The sequence below is a fragment of the Gavialis gangeticus genome, unplaced genomic scaffold (assembly GCF_001723915.1).
Source record: "Gavialis gangeticus isolate Ggan-Ray unplaced genomic scaffold, GavGan_comp1, whole genome shotgun sequence".
In the NCBI taxonomy this organism is placed as follows: Eukaryota; Metazoa; Chordata; order Crocodylia; family Gavialidae; genus Gavialis; species Gavialis gangeticus.
In genome coordinates, this window is record NW_017729032.1 from 248,245,190 (window position 1) to 248,259,682 (window position 14,493).

At 48.2% G+C, this 14,493-nt stretch overlaps 1 protein-coding gene across 2 annotated transcripts in view; it reads right to left on the reverse strand.

The window, feature by feature from the left end:
• Positions 1–14,493, reverse strand: part of GPA33 (glycoprotein A33) — a 33,827-nt gene that overhangs the window by 5,563 nt on the left and 13,771 nt on the right. The window contains exons 3-6 of one of the 2 annotated variants that reach the window (XM_019525710.1): positions 10,543–10,750; positions 9,635–9,793; positions 5,534–5,647; positions 2,319–2,415 (exon numbers count right to left, since the gene is read on the reverse strand). In XM_019525710.1, the coding sequence (XP_019381255.1) occupies positions 2,319–2,415; positions 5,534–5,647; positions 9,635–9,793; positions 10,543–10,750 (578 nt within the window). Of the gene's footprint in view, positions 1–2,318; positions 2,443–5,533; positions 5,648–9,634; positions 9,794–10,542; positions 10,751–14,493 lie in introns of both variants that reach the window. The other variant, XM_019525709.1, reaches the window with a different exon arrangement.

Below are 14,493 nucleotides of genomic sequence, written 5' to 3' on the forward strand. Positions count from 1 at the left end.
TCCATAGAGCCCCTGCCAGCTGGGACCCCGCACTCCTGCCACCCTGCTCTGGGCCCCGTCAGCACTGGCCCCAGGACACTGGTGCGGACCCTGTGCTCCTGGCTCCCACACCTGCTCACTCCCAGTGCCTCCCAGCCCCACGGTACAGGTGGGGGCAGTGCACAGCCCTGATCCCCTGCTTGCCAGCAGGAAAAAAGCTGGTGCTGAGCGCGGGGAAAAGTGGCCCCTCACCCGCCCCATGGCTGGCACTCCCTGCTGCAGCCGCTTGCAGCCCACGTGGGGCTGTCTAGAGCAGGCGCAGGCAGTCCCATGCAGGTTGCAAGAAGCTACAGCATGAGACACTGGGCACAGGCTGGGGAGGGACCCCTTCCCCCCCCCCCACCCGTGCTCAGCACCAGCTTGTAACCCACCCCCACTGCCAACATGGGCCCTGCACTAGCTCCAGGCTCACCCGTCCGGACTGTGCATGGCAGCGGCAGCTGTGGCCCCCCAGCTTGCCACACTGGGCAGTGTTTGCTGCTGCTGCTGGCTACCCAGAGCTCGCATGCTGGGCAGCCCACAGGTGGCAGCGGCAAACACTGCCTGGCATGGTAAGCGGGGGCGCTGCAGCTGCTGTCGCCTTGCACAGAGCCAGTGCGAGGTCCAGGCTGGCAGTGGGGGAGGGTTACAAGCTGGTGCGGAGCGCGGGGGGGGTAAAAGCAGCCCTTCGCCCACCCCGTGCCGAGCGCCCCGCGCTGCAGCCACTCACAGCCCACCTAGGGCTGCCTGTGCCTGCTCAGGACAGCCCCATGGGGCTGTGAGTGGCTGCAGAGCAGGGCACCAGCCACGAGACAGGGGAGGGGCCGCTTTCCTCCACGCCGGGAAGAAGCAGAGAAGGAGCCCAGGTAAAAACTGAGTGTGGGGAGTAGTGGCCCCTACCCCACCCTGTGGCTGGCGCTCCCTGCTCTAGGTGCTCACAGCCTGCACAGGGCTGTCTTGAGCAGGCACAGGCAGACCCACTCGGGCTGCAAGCAGCTGCAGTGTGTGGCGCCGGCCACGAGGCGAGTGAGGGACCACTTTGCCCCGTGCTCAGCTTTTCCCTGGGGCCACTTTTCCCCGGGGTCCTTCCCTGCCCGGGGTCCTCCCCTGCCCTTCCCTGCACCCCCCCCTGCCCCTTACCTGAGGTTCCTGCTCAGGGCAGCTATGTGGTCCCAGGCCAGAAGCCCCTGCTGGGGCTTCCAGCTGGTGGGGCAGGGCCAGGCAGGGCCTGCTGTTGTGGGAGCCCACTGGGGCTTCCCCTGGGTCCTGTACATTTTTACAGGAACCAAGGCAGATAAATATTAATTTTCTCAATGTTTTAAGGGCCCCACAGGCCAGATAAAATAGCCTCACGGGCTGAATCCAGCCCACAGGCCATATTTTGCTCACCCTTGCCCTAAGGGCTTCACCATGGCTATCGCACCTCCTGTTGGGGCTGGAGTAGCTGTGAGCACTCTACTTCCATTTCCTGTAAGACCCTCTTGAAGAGCTGCAGAGTGCATGCAGTCTGTCCATACCACTCTCTACAGTGGGGGTGGGCAATTATTTTGGCCAGAGGGTCACTTAACGACTTTTGGTGAGCTGTTGAGGGTCGCAAGGGTAGCCCTGCCCCTTGACAAGTGTGCATTTCTGACAGAGGGTATGGGTCCATTGTCCTGCTTTAAGTACCTGTGCACTATTCAAAATAAAATGTGCTAAGTCCCACTTCCCCCAATTCTGTGTACATCTGTAAGGGTGAAGTTACAAGTCACACTTAGACTGTAATAAATCTGCAGCAGGCCAGTAATAATTGTCTTTTGGAGGGGCCCTGTGGGCCAAATAGAATGGCCTGGCAGGACGTATTGTGCCCACCCCTGCTCTACAGTGACAGCAACCATTGGGAGCCCATTTCTGATATATGAGTCTATCATGTCCTACCTACCCTGGTAAATAGGTCCAGCAAGCAAAGCAACTGTAGAGGCTGGGAGAAAAGATTAAGTGACCTTGACTTCAGGAATTCATAGGGCTTCCTGCACTCTCACCAAAAGCTGGAAAGGGAGCTGGTGAGAGCACAACTGAGTTAGTAATAGTGGGACTATCCCAAATGAGATCTAAAAAGGGGACGCTAGAGGCAAAAACTGCACAGTGCTTTTTAAGATTTTTTTTGTGTTACTCTCACATCAAGTAAAACCTTTGTACCCTTCTCTCATTTTTCATATTCTTCCTCTCACTGAGATATTGTATGTCTGTGGTAGAGAGAAAAGATGACTCTGCTTGGAAGCCCTTGGGTATCCTACCCACTTTTGGTCAGAGGCACTTACGTCATCTCATAGTCCTTGTCCTTTGTGGTCCGGCAGCAACAGCAGTAGCCCAGAATGCCAATGACAATGATTGCAGCAACAACACCACCAATGACTCCTGCATAAAGGGCAAAGTTCATGGATGCTAAAAGAAAAAAAAGAAACAGTTGCAAAAGGTGGCTGAAATGACCCTACATGCTTTGAGGATGGTTTAGTCAGACAAGGTTCTTTGCATGAATCTGATATCTTTTATTGGACCAACTTAAATAGTTGGAAAACAATTATTAAGCAAGCTTTCGGGTTCAAAAACCCTTCGTCAGGCTAAGGAAGTTTCAGCAGTTGGTGTGTGCTCTTCCTGGATGGAATAAAAAGTAAAGACGACAGAGTCTGGTCTGGTATGCATACAAGACAGGTAGTCAGTGAAAATGTAGATTGAGAAGTCAAAGGGTGAGAGACAGGTTGGGTGGGGGGGGAGGAGGAGAGAGAAGGGGAATGAATAGTGGAGAGATACCTAGGGAGTCAGATGTCAGGCAGGTTATAATGTGCCATAAATCCAATGTTTATATTTAGCCCATGATTTTTAGTATCCAGGAGGTTGATGAAGTGGAGTTCATAGGCTCATCTCTGGGAAGTGTTTTTTAAGTTTCCTTTGAGGATCAGGACAGAGATTGGAGAGAGAGTGGTTTTCTTGTGAGAAATGTACCCCCACAGGTAGTTGGGTATTCCTGTCTTTGATACATTTCTAGTGTGCATTCATTCTGGTGCGCAGTTGTTGAGGATGGTTTGAAATTGGGTTACAGACCTGCTAGTTACAAAATGTTTCAGTGAAACACCTTCACTACAACTTGATTTGGCTCTACATGAAACAGATAGCTGGGACAAAAAAGGCCAAATTGCCCCTGACTGAGGGAAAGAAAGCTGGTATGAACATTCAGTAGCCCCAAAATGGACGGAAGTTTTGTTGCAATGTTCCCTTTCATTTGTGGTCTGGTAAATCGTAGGTCTGTGGGACAAGCCCTACGATTGAATTGTGTCTGTAACCCCGAGCAGCTGTAAGGCGAAATGGGGAAGGTTGCAGAACAGGTTGTTCCAGCACCTTGCCTAATTCACTTCCCCAAGGTGGGTCAGAGCTGCCAGCTTCCTGCCAGCTCCAGAGCCCAAGGGCCTGCTACGGTGGTATAAGGTATCAATTAGAGTGGCTGCAAAGCCCCAGGTCTCAGGTTTTAGCCCTGGGAAGGGGCTAAAACCAGAAGTATCCTGGAATCCAAGGCTACTGAGAGACTGAACAGAGGTAGAGAAGAGGAAGCTGGCAAGACAGTAGCCTGAAAGTTCGACGGTTTTTGCAATCTGACACCAAGAGCCCTGCCAGGTGGTGAGATCCTACCTTAAGAGTCCTGTCCTGCGTTGAGCAGGGATAAGACACTTTCCAATTTAACTCTTTCAAAAAGGCATGGCAGGCAAGTGGGATGGAGAGGACTCTGAGTGGGCAGGGTGGCAGGACAGATTGGGATGGGCAGAGGGACCCTCTTTCCCCTGGGCCCTGCCACAGGGCCTCACACTGCAAGAAAGTCATGGACAGATTGGAGAGAGTCCAACAGAGAGCAACAAAAATTATTAGAGGCCTGGGAAGCATGATTTATAAGAAAGGGCTGAAAAAGCTAGAGTTATTCAGTATAGAGAAGATAAAGACTGAGGGGTGGTTTGATAGCAGGCTTCAAATACCTGAAGGACAATTATAAAGAGAATGAAGATAGCCTTTTCTCTGGCTGTATGGGATGGGACTAGAAGCAATGGCTTCAAACTAGCAGAGGAAATTTAAGTTGGAGTTTAAGAAGAACTTCCTGATTATAGGAGTGGTGCCAAGCATTGGAACAGGCTACCTAGAGAAGTTGTGGAACCTCCATCCCTGGAAATTTTCAAGAGCAGGTTAGACAGACATGTGGCTGGGATGATTTAGTCTGGGATGATCCTGTCTTAAGTAGCGGGCTCAATTGGATGACTTTATGTGGTCCCTTCCAGCCCTACTTTCCTATAAACCCGTGACTTTTGTAATCCCCTGTAGAAGAGGGTAAGGCCTTCTTTGGATCTGGAGTGAATTTTAACAAACTATTTCCTGTTCTTGCAGTGAAAGGATATTGACATGCCCCCATCCCCATGCTTCATCTGTGACCAGTTAGGATGTTTTGAATGTTTGGGGCATTATACCTATTAGTTGTGCATGAGGTAGCTCCCAAGGTTTTTAAGAATAGGCCAGACAAACACTTGTGCAGGATGGGTTTGATAGGGATGATTCTGCCTTGAGCAAGGGATTGGACTAGATCAGGGGAGTTCAATCTCTGGCCTGCAAGTGAGATCTGGCCTGCAGTTGAAATCCAGCCTGCAGAGCCATGCCATCCCTGCAGGGGTCCAAGGATCCAAAAAGTGGGCAGCAGGGGATCAGTGGCAGCAATTGTTACCCCCTAGCTGCCAAACTTCCAGCCCCACAGGGAGCTCTGTGGCCACATAGCATGCTGGATTAGCACATGGACATGGTCCAGTAGCCAACTAGAGGCAGTGTGGGGCCCAATTCTGCAGCATGGAACCAAGAGGCGGCAATACAGGACCCCAGGCAGGTGGCATGAAGCCCGAGGGAAGTGGGGTGGGAGGCAATGAGTTGGGGAAGGGGGGCAGTGCAAAGCCCTAAGGAGGCAGGATGGAGCCAAGGGAGGGGATGCAGAATCCCAGGGAGGCAGTACAGGTAGTATAGAGCCAAGGGACGGGGCTTAGATCCCCAGGGAGGTGGCATAGAACTGAGGGAGGCAGTGCAGAGCTCCATGGAGGCAGGATGTGCCCAATTCTGTGAAAAGGAGATGAGGGAGGCAATGCAGGGCCTCATCCAGCAGCACAGGCCCCAACCCTGGTGCATGGGGTCTGATCTGGTCCATGGATGGGACCTGCACCGCTCATCCAGCCCACTTCACCTTAACGCAGAACTCCTCTAGATGATCTCCCGAGGTCCCTTATAGCCCTACTTTTCTACGATTTGACAGTTATTATAGACAGCTCTAAACATGAGGGCTTCAATCAAAACAGTGAAATTTTTGTGGAGCTCTGAGACAGAGTAGTTCCTTGAGGGGGTGGATTTTACATTTTTACTTGTCCCTGTAGTGGTCCCCCTGTAGTCCCCTGCTTGCCTTGTAGCCTGAACACGCTTTCCAATACCACCCTGAAAAGTTACCAGTAGCCAAGACTCTTACGAGGCATAATGTTGACAGTAATGTTGCAGAACTGGTGTCCAATACTGTTTGTAGAAGTACAGATGTAAAAACCAGAGGTTTCTGCAGAGACGTTCTTTAAAGTTATCTGCTGTCCTGTTGGAAAACACAAACCCAGAAAGAAAAGTGGAGGGGTTTAGATCATAGAAGGGAATAGGAGGAAGGAACCCTTCCTTTCTCAGCTGCAAGTTCAAATTGAGTTCGGGTGGGAGTAATGAAAAGCTGTTACGAGTAATGACTTGTTTTTGTGGCTCACAGGTGTTTAGTTTGGCAGCTTCCAGACAGTTCCTAATGAAACTGGATAATTAGAGATGTGCCCCTTGGTCACCAGAAGTAGGTGGCATTCAGATTTTTCTTTTTAGCAATGAAAGTGTGGGTAGGGCTAAGATGGTGAACATTTAGCAGAGGTTGGTCTTTTCCACTTTTCTCTGCCTGTGGCCTCGTGTGCTATGGCACAAAATATGGCACTGTCAACAGTTTTGGCAGCTGACACAATCAGGAAGAATGACCATCAAGCAAATTGATGCTTTTAGTACAATGGGGTTTCTTCATCTAGCAGCTCTTTGGATTTCATGCTGGAATTTATCTAGCACGAGGGGGATACTGGGGGAACTTTCCTGGCTAGGTAGGTCAGGTAAAAGTCCATTTTGGCTATGTAAATAATATAGGGGAGAAACCTATTTACCAGGCAGTACAAGAAAGCCACACATTCCCCACCCGCCTCTTCCCCTAACATACTGGAGCTTGGTTATAAGAGTAAGTGTATTAACTTAAACCAATATAAAACTCACTTTAGTCAAGCTAGAGAGGTGATTAGCCATGTTAGTTTGAAGTCAGGCAGAAGGCAGGGCAGGGTGGCACCTCAGAGCAGAGGCAGGCAATTATTTTGGGTGGAGGGCCACTTACTGAGCTTTGGCAAGCTGTCGAGGGCTGCATGGGCAGCCCTGCCCTTTGACAGGTGCCCTGCGTCCTGGTCACCATCTTGTGACTGGAAGTCCCACTCCCTAACCCCTGATCTTAGCCACCAGAAGTCCCTCCCCTTGCCCCCAAATATACTCCTTTCAGCAAGGGGTTTTGCTATTTCCAAGCCAGAAAAATACCAAGTTACCTTTGAAGAAGCAAACATCTAAAACATTCATTAATTTGATTTCAAATAATATTTTTGTCCTGATTTACAGGAGTTTGTGTAGTGCACAGAGGTGATTACACAATAGCTTAAAATGAAGTCTTACTCTTGTATATTATGGGGGATGGGTATAGGTTTGTGGGGAGCTGTGGGTGTGTGGGGGAGGAGGTGGATAGGCATAGGGTGAGGAAACTGTGTGTGGATAAGTGGGGTATGGGAGAGTATGGGGTTTGTGAGGGGATGTGTGTGGAGGGGTCTGCAAAGGGTATGTGTGGGTGCATGTGTATGGTAGGGTGTGCATGTGGGACTCACCCTACAAATGTGTGCACACACACACACACACACACACACACACACAGTGTCCCTCCTTATACCACCCCTCCCCTCCATACTGGTACAGGCCCCATGCTCTGGCAATGCAGCTGGGAGCTATGTGGTGCTAGAGCAGTGCGGGGGCAGGAAGGCAGGGAAATAGCTGGGAGCAGGGTGAGTCTGGGCTGCCTGCATCCTACTGATAGCTCCCCCTGTTTCCTACTGCCCCTGGCTCTTGTCGTCTTTGACAAGCAGCCAGGAGCAAATAAATATTTTCTAAATTTTTTAGGGGCAGGCCAGGTAGAATGGCCTAGCAGGCTGGATCTGGCCCACAGGCCATATTTTGCCCACCCCTGCCTTCTGACAGTGAGTATGGGTCCCTTGTCCTGCTTTAAGTACCTGTGAAGTATTCAAAATAAATGTGCTAAGTCCCATTCCTCCCCACCCCCCCCACCTCTGTGTACATCTGTAAGGGTGAAGTTACAAGTTACACTTAGACCGTACTAAATCTGCAGCATGTTAAGTGGTGTTAAAGTTAGAACTTGCTGTGAGCAGTCCCACATTAAGGTTAATACTGTTTCTTGCCTGCATAGTTCTGACTTGTCACTAGAAGGCTGGTGAACAGGGGTATAGGTAGAAATCAGGATAACTAGGCTCTAGGTAGGAGGAGGAACAAAGTGGTGCATCCTGGGATGCTGGAGGACTGCAAATTGCTTGTTTAATCTCCATGGAGCAGGTGGCAGTTACCCTAACACAAGCTAGGTAGCACAGGCCAAAGTTAACCCTCTTCTGAAGTGGTGTAACTTGGAGGGGGCACTTAGCGCAAGTTAACAAGCTTTCACATACAGATGCTTGTGTTTTAGGTGCCTTTAGTAATGTAACTTCACCCTGTGCTAATTGCAGCGTATTTAATTTATCACCTGACAAAGTGGGCTGCACCAGCAGAAGCTCATGCCTCTCTGAACCAGCCTTTAAGGTGCCATCTGCCCTACCTTCTGCCTTTACCCAAGCTGTTTCCACCTAGATGGCAGAGCCACCTTGAAACGATTCACAGATAAAAGTCTATCTCCCCATTGTTTAAAGGAGCTGTGGTGAGTCTGAATGTCTTAACTGACACCTCCACATCTCTCACATGGAGTGCTGTCTCCATAATGGGATGTTACCCTTGCATTTGACAGATATTGCCACCTTTATTTTTAGCCTTCTGCCCTGATTTCAGCTATTTGGCCACTGTTGCCCATATCTCTGCTGCCAGCTAGTGGCCAGATGGCATAAAAGGCTGCAAGACCAAATTAACGTCAGACCTTCACATTTTTGATGCATTGCGCCCTTTCCTCAGTAGGCTTGGACTGCTGCTTCCTTTGACAGCATGACGTTTCCAGCTTTGAAAGTCACAGTGTGGTGCTGGGTTGCAACTCTCAAAATAAACTGAGAGTGGCTATCCTATAAGCTGAGCTGAAAAGGCCTACTCCAGACCAGAAAGATGAGAAGTGTCCCACCAGCACCAGAATCGGTGGGATGGATCCCAAGGGAAGTCCAAATGCACACCACAATGATACTGTGTGCCTCTTGCTGCCAGACCCAATAGAGGGCACCCTTCTGCACCTCTAACAGACAACAAATTCCCCTGCCCTGAAAAATCAATATCAAGCAAAGGTAGACTGGACCAAATGCCTACTCCTGGGGAGGAAGAGTGCAAGGCAGAAGCCCCGAGTGGTTTGTTCTTTTTAGAAAATAAATCATGTTCATGATTTCTGATGCAGTAGCACCACCTAGTGACCAGTCAGGTGAACTGGATGTATATGTTCTATGTGGATTTCCTCCTTGGCAGTTTAAACAGATGTTGTGCAGTGAGGATTAATGCCCTGCCCAGTCTGGATCAAATTATATCTCATCTGCACACCCAGTGCCATAAGAATAGATCAAAATGCACATGCTTAGTATTTCTGGAGGTGAACAAAAAAAGAAACCAATGGGAGCATCTGGGAATAAATCTAAAGGGCCTCGTTTATGTCACTACCTCCTATTCATTGCTTGCACTTCAGAGGCTGCTATATTATCATTTCCTTTTGAGAAAGTCCTCCCTGCTTCTAATTCTTAAGAAAGCAGTTCTTCTTTCCCAGGCACTGCTTATATATTTACTTTAACATTTGTATTTTATGCTAGGTGCAAAGCCTAGATAGAAAAGGCTTCTGAATATTCACCATTTTCCTCATGCCACCCTCCATCAGCCTGAACATTGAGTATTACCTATAAAGGAAAAAGTAGTAAATTTCTGGCCAGTTCACTCTTTGACCTCACAGATGGTAGTTTCATTAAGGAATGAGTCAGTTGTGTTGGGTTATGATACAGAAAATAAGTAACCAAAACCCACTTGTTATTTCACACAGCCCCAGGTCATCAAGATCTATGACTTCTGGCTGGTTCTGACATGGGCTTCACTGAGTTAGATGGGAGAGACTTATTCTGCCATTGCTACTGTAGCTGGCCAGTGCACCACAGGAAAGCAACTTCTAAAAAGTCCTCATTTTTAAAAGGACCATCTACAGAGCCCTAGGTGAACTAGCAATCCCAAGAGTTTCAAATCCCCATGTTCATGCAGTGCGCTATGGCCTGACAGAAAAGGCTTTTTGTGCCTCCTATACCTTCTGTTGCCTGCAGTGGCTGAGGCTGGTTCTGCATGTTGAAACTCTTCCAGGTATACACAGGTTTTGGAGAACCTTCACGAGAGTTGCAGGTCAGGTTGACTGTCTGTCCGTACTCTGGTGTCCCGTGGATCGCACAGTCTGGTATGGAGGGTGCCACTAGGAAAAAAAAAAAAGGTACAGGGACCTGAGCAAATGCAATGCTGTATACCAATACATATGTGAGCTGCTGAGTCCTTTTCCTTTCTGACCTGTCCCTTGCACCTGCATGGTTTTTCCTGAACAAGTGCTGGCCCTACTCATACAATCCTCTGAAAGATGGAATTGCTTCTTTTTCTCTCTTTTTTTTCCTCTTCTGTTTCTCTTTCTTCTTTGTGCTCTTTGCTACTTTTTGCCTTTCCCTCCAAGAACATGCTCCCCCGTTCAGGAATGAATGCTCACGTGAGGTGGATATATTTGCTTGCCATATTGGTCTGAGACAAAGAAAGAAATATAGAAGTCTAGAACTCTTGGTTCAGAGGTGATACCTTTTTTAAGACCAACTAAGAAATTGCAAAAATTGCAATTTCTTAGCTGGTCTTAAAAAAGGTATCGTCTCAGAACCAAGAGTTCTAGAGTTTTGCCTTTCTAACATGTGAGGTGGTATACACTCCCTCTCCAGTCAACACATGTTAACTCTTCCCTTGGTTCACTGCTACTTAATTCTATGTGTGAAGAGGATGGCTTATGCTCTTCTCCAAATAAAAAAGGTACATGGGTAGCATTCTCATTCCTGTTTTACCCTGTGGTATTGAATAAGTACCAGCTCAAAGGATGGTCTACCGAGTCACCAACACCAAGTCACTTGCTGCTTAGTACTATCACTGGGGCATTGGGTCAGTGCTAGTTCAGGGAATACAACACCTTACCAAGGACCAAAAGAGCCACATGGGCAGGTTCAACGGTCTCCATACGCAGGTGAGCACCACACACATAAGTTCCATTGTCGTCCATAGTCACCTCTGTGAGGGTGATGCTGAGGTCACCTGTGTCTGGGTTCCCAGAGAAATATATACGGTCCTTGTAGCTTGCACCATGTCTTATAAAGCCATCAAAATACCTAGTGATAGCTTCGTGCTGTAAGAGAGAAAGAAGAAGAAATCAAATGTCAGAGTAAGGACCCTGGACTTCAGAAAAGCAGACTTTGACTCATTCAGGGAACTCATGGGCATGATCCCCTGGGAAGCCAGGCTGAGGGGAAGAGGAGTCCAGGAGAGCTGGCTGTACTTTAAAGGAAGCCTTACTGAGAGTGCAGGGAGAAACCATTCCAATGCACAGAAAAGCTACCAAGTATGGTAGAAAAACAGATTAGCTTAGCAGGGAACTCTTCAGTAAACTTACTCACAAAAAGGCAGGTTATAAGAAGTGGAAACTTGAAGAAATAACTGGGGAAGAATATAAGAGCATTGCTCGGGCATGCAAGGATGAAATTAGGAAGGCACAATTGGAGTTGCAGCTAGCAAGGGATATGAAGGGTAATGAGAAGGGTTTCTACAAATATGGCGGTAGCAAGAGGAGGATCAGGGAAAGTGTAAGTGCCTTACTGAACAGGAGAGGCAACCTAGTGACGGAGGATGCAGAAAAGGTTGAAGTGCTCACTGCCTTTTTTGCCTCCGTCTCACAGGCAAGGTCAGCTCTCAAACTACTGCACCAGGCAGCACAGTTTGGGGAGGAGATGAGCAACCTTCAGTGGTTAAAGAACAGATTAGGGACTACTCAGAAAAGCTGAATATGTACAAGTCCATGGGGATAGATGAGATGCACCCAAGGGTGCTGAGGGAGTTGGATGATATGATTGCAGAGCTGTTGGTCATCATCTTTGAAAATTCATGGCAATCAGGAGAGGTCCCAGATGATTGGGAAAGGGCAAACATAGTGCCCATATTTGAGAGAGGGCAAAAAAGGAAGATCCAGGGAACTATAGACCAGTAAGCACTGCCTCGATCCCTGGAAAAATCATGGAGCAGATCCTCAAGGAATCCATTTCTAAGCACTTGAAGAGGGCAATTAGGAACAGTCAGCATGGATTCACCAAGGGCAAGTCATGCCCGACCATCCTGATTGCCTTCTATGATGAGGTGACTGGCTCTGTTGGATGCAGGGAGACACCAGTGGATGTACCTTGACTTTAGCAAGCTTTTGATACAGTCTCCCACAACATTCTTGCAGGCCAGCTAAGGAAGTATGGGCTGGATGAATGGACTGTAAGGTGGATAGAAAACTGGCTGGAACATTGGGAGAAAGTAGTAATCAATGGCTCAATGTCTAGTTTGCAGCCAGTATCAAGTGGAGTCACCCAGGGGTCGGTCCTGGGGCCAGTTTTGTTCAATGTCTTCATCAGTCACTTGGAAGATGACATAGAGGGCACCCTCAGCAAGTTTGCAGATGATACCAAACTGGGAGGAGTAGTACTGGAGGGTAGGGCTAGGATTCAGTGACCTAGATAAATTGGAGATTGGACCAAAAGAAGTTTCATGAGGTTCAACAAGGATAAGTGCAAAGTCCTCTACTTAGGATGGAACAGTCCCATGCACCAGTACAGGCTGGGGGCTGACTGGCTGGGCAGCAGCTCTGCAGAGAAGGACCTGGGGCTCACAGTGGACAATAAGCTGAATATGAGCCAGCAGTGTGCCCTTGTTGCAAAGAAAGCTAACAGCATACTGGGCTGCATTGGTAGGTGTGTTGCCAATAGGTCCAGGGAAGTGATTATTCCCCTCTATTCGGCACTGGTGAGGCCACATCTAGAGTAGTGTGTTCAGTTTTGAACTACAAAAAAGGATGGACACATTGGCAAGAGTCCAGCAGTGAGCAACAAAAATGGTGAGGGGGCTGTGGGACATGATTTATAAGGAAAGGCTGGGGGAACTGGCCTTATTTAGTCTAGAGAAAAGGAGACTGAGAGGTGACTTAATTAGCAGTCTTCAACTACCTGAAGTGTGGTTTGAAAGAGGATAGAGCTAAGCTATTCTCAGTGGTGGCAGATGACAGAACAAGGAACAATGGTCTCAAGTTGCAGCAAGGGAAGCTTAGGTTAGATATTAGCAAGAATTATCACTAGAAGGGTAGTAAAACACTGGAACAGATTACACAGAAAAGTGGTGAAAGCTCCAACTTTGGGAGTTTTCAAAACCTGGCTAGACATAGCTTTGGCTGGGATGATCTAATTGGGGATTGGTCCTGCTTTGAGTAGGGGGTTGGACTAGATGACCTCCTGAGGTCCCTTCCAACCCTAGCTTTCTATGATTCTTACCTTTTGCTATGTACATATAGAGGAAACTGGAAAAGAAGAGAGAAGCCAGTCTATGAGGGCAAGGAGTCCTGGAGAGTTTGTGGTATTTTAAAGAAACCTTACTGAGGGCATAGGAACAATCCGTCCTGATGTGCAGGAAGACTAGCAAATATGGCAAAAGACCAGCATGGCTTAGCAGGAAACTCTTCAATGAGCTAAAACACAAAAAGAAAGCTTACAAGAAGTGGAAACTTGGACAACTGATTAGAAAGAAGTATAAAAGAGTATTACTGAGGCTTGCAGGGAGGAAATCAGGAAGGCACAAACACAATTGTAGTTGAAGGAACGTGAAGGGTAACAAGAAGGAGTTTTACAAATATGCCAGCAACAAGAGGAAGATCGGGGAAAGTGTGGGTCCTTTACTGAGTGGGGGAGTCAAAACCTAGTGACAGAGAATGCAGAAAATGCTGAAGTACTCAATGCCCTTTTCACCTCAGATTTCATTGGCAAGGTCAGCTCCCAGACTACTGCACCTGGCAGCACAGTTTGGAAAGGAGGGGAGCAGCCAATAATGGCAAAAGAAAAGGTTAGGGACTATTTAGAAAAGCTGAACGTGTACAAGTCCATGGAGCAGGATGTGATGCACCCAAGGGTACTGAAAAAGTTGGCTGATGTGATTGCAGACCTGCCAGCCATTATCTTTGCAAACTTGTAGCAAAGAGGAGAGGTCCCAGATGACTGAAAAAGGACAAATACAGTGCCCATCTTTAAGAAAGGGAAGAAGGAGGATCCAGCAAACCACAGACCAGTCAGCCTCATCTCAATCCCTGGAAAAATCATGGAGTAGGTCCTCAAGGAATTCATTTCTAAGCACTTGGAGGGGAAGAAGATGATCAGGAACAGGTCAGCAAGAATTCACCAAGGGCATGTCATGCCTGACCAACCTGACTGCCTTCTATGATGAGATGACTGCCTCTGCAGATGAGGGGCAAGCAGTGGTTTTGATATAGTCTCCCACAGCATTCTCATGAGCAAGCTAAGGAAGTTTGTGTTGGATAAATGGACTGTAAGGTGGACAGAAAATTGACTGGGTCATCAGACTCAGAGGATAGTAATCAATGGTTCAGTATCTAGTTGGCAGCTGGTATCAAGTGGAGTGCCCAGGAATTGGTCTTGGGGCCAGTTTTGTTCAATATTTTCATCAACTATCTGGAAGATGGGAGAGAGTGCACCCTCAGCAAGTTTGGGGCTAGAGTGGAGCTAGGTGGAGTGGTAGACATGCTGGAGGGTAGAACTAGGATTCAGAGAGACTCAGAAATTGGAGGATTAGACCAAAAGGAATCTCATGAAGTTCAATAAGGACAAGTGCAAAGTCCTGAATTTAGGACTGAACAATCCCATGCACCAGTACAGGCTGGGGACTGACTGGCTAAGCAGCAGCTCTGCAGAAAAGGACTTGGGGGTTACAGTGGACAATAAGCTGAATATGAGCAAATAGTGTGCCCTTGTTAGGAAGAAAGCAAACATCATACTGAGCTGCATTAGCAGGAGCGTTGCCAGCAGATTGAGGGAAGTGATTATTCCCCTCTAC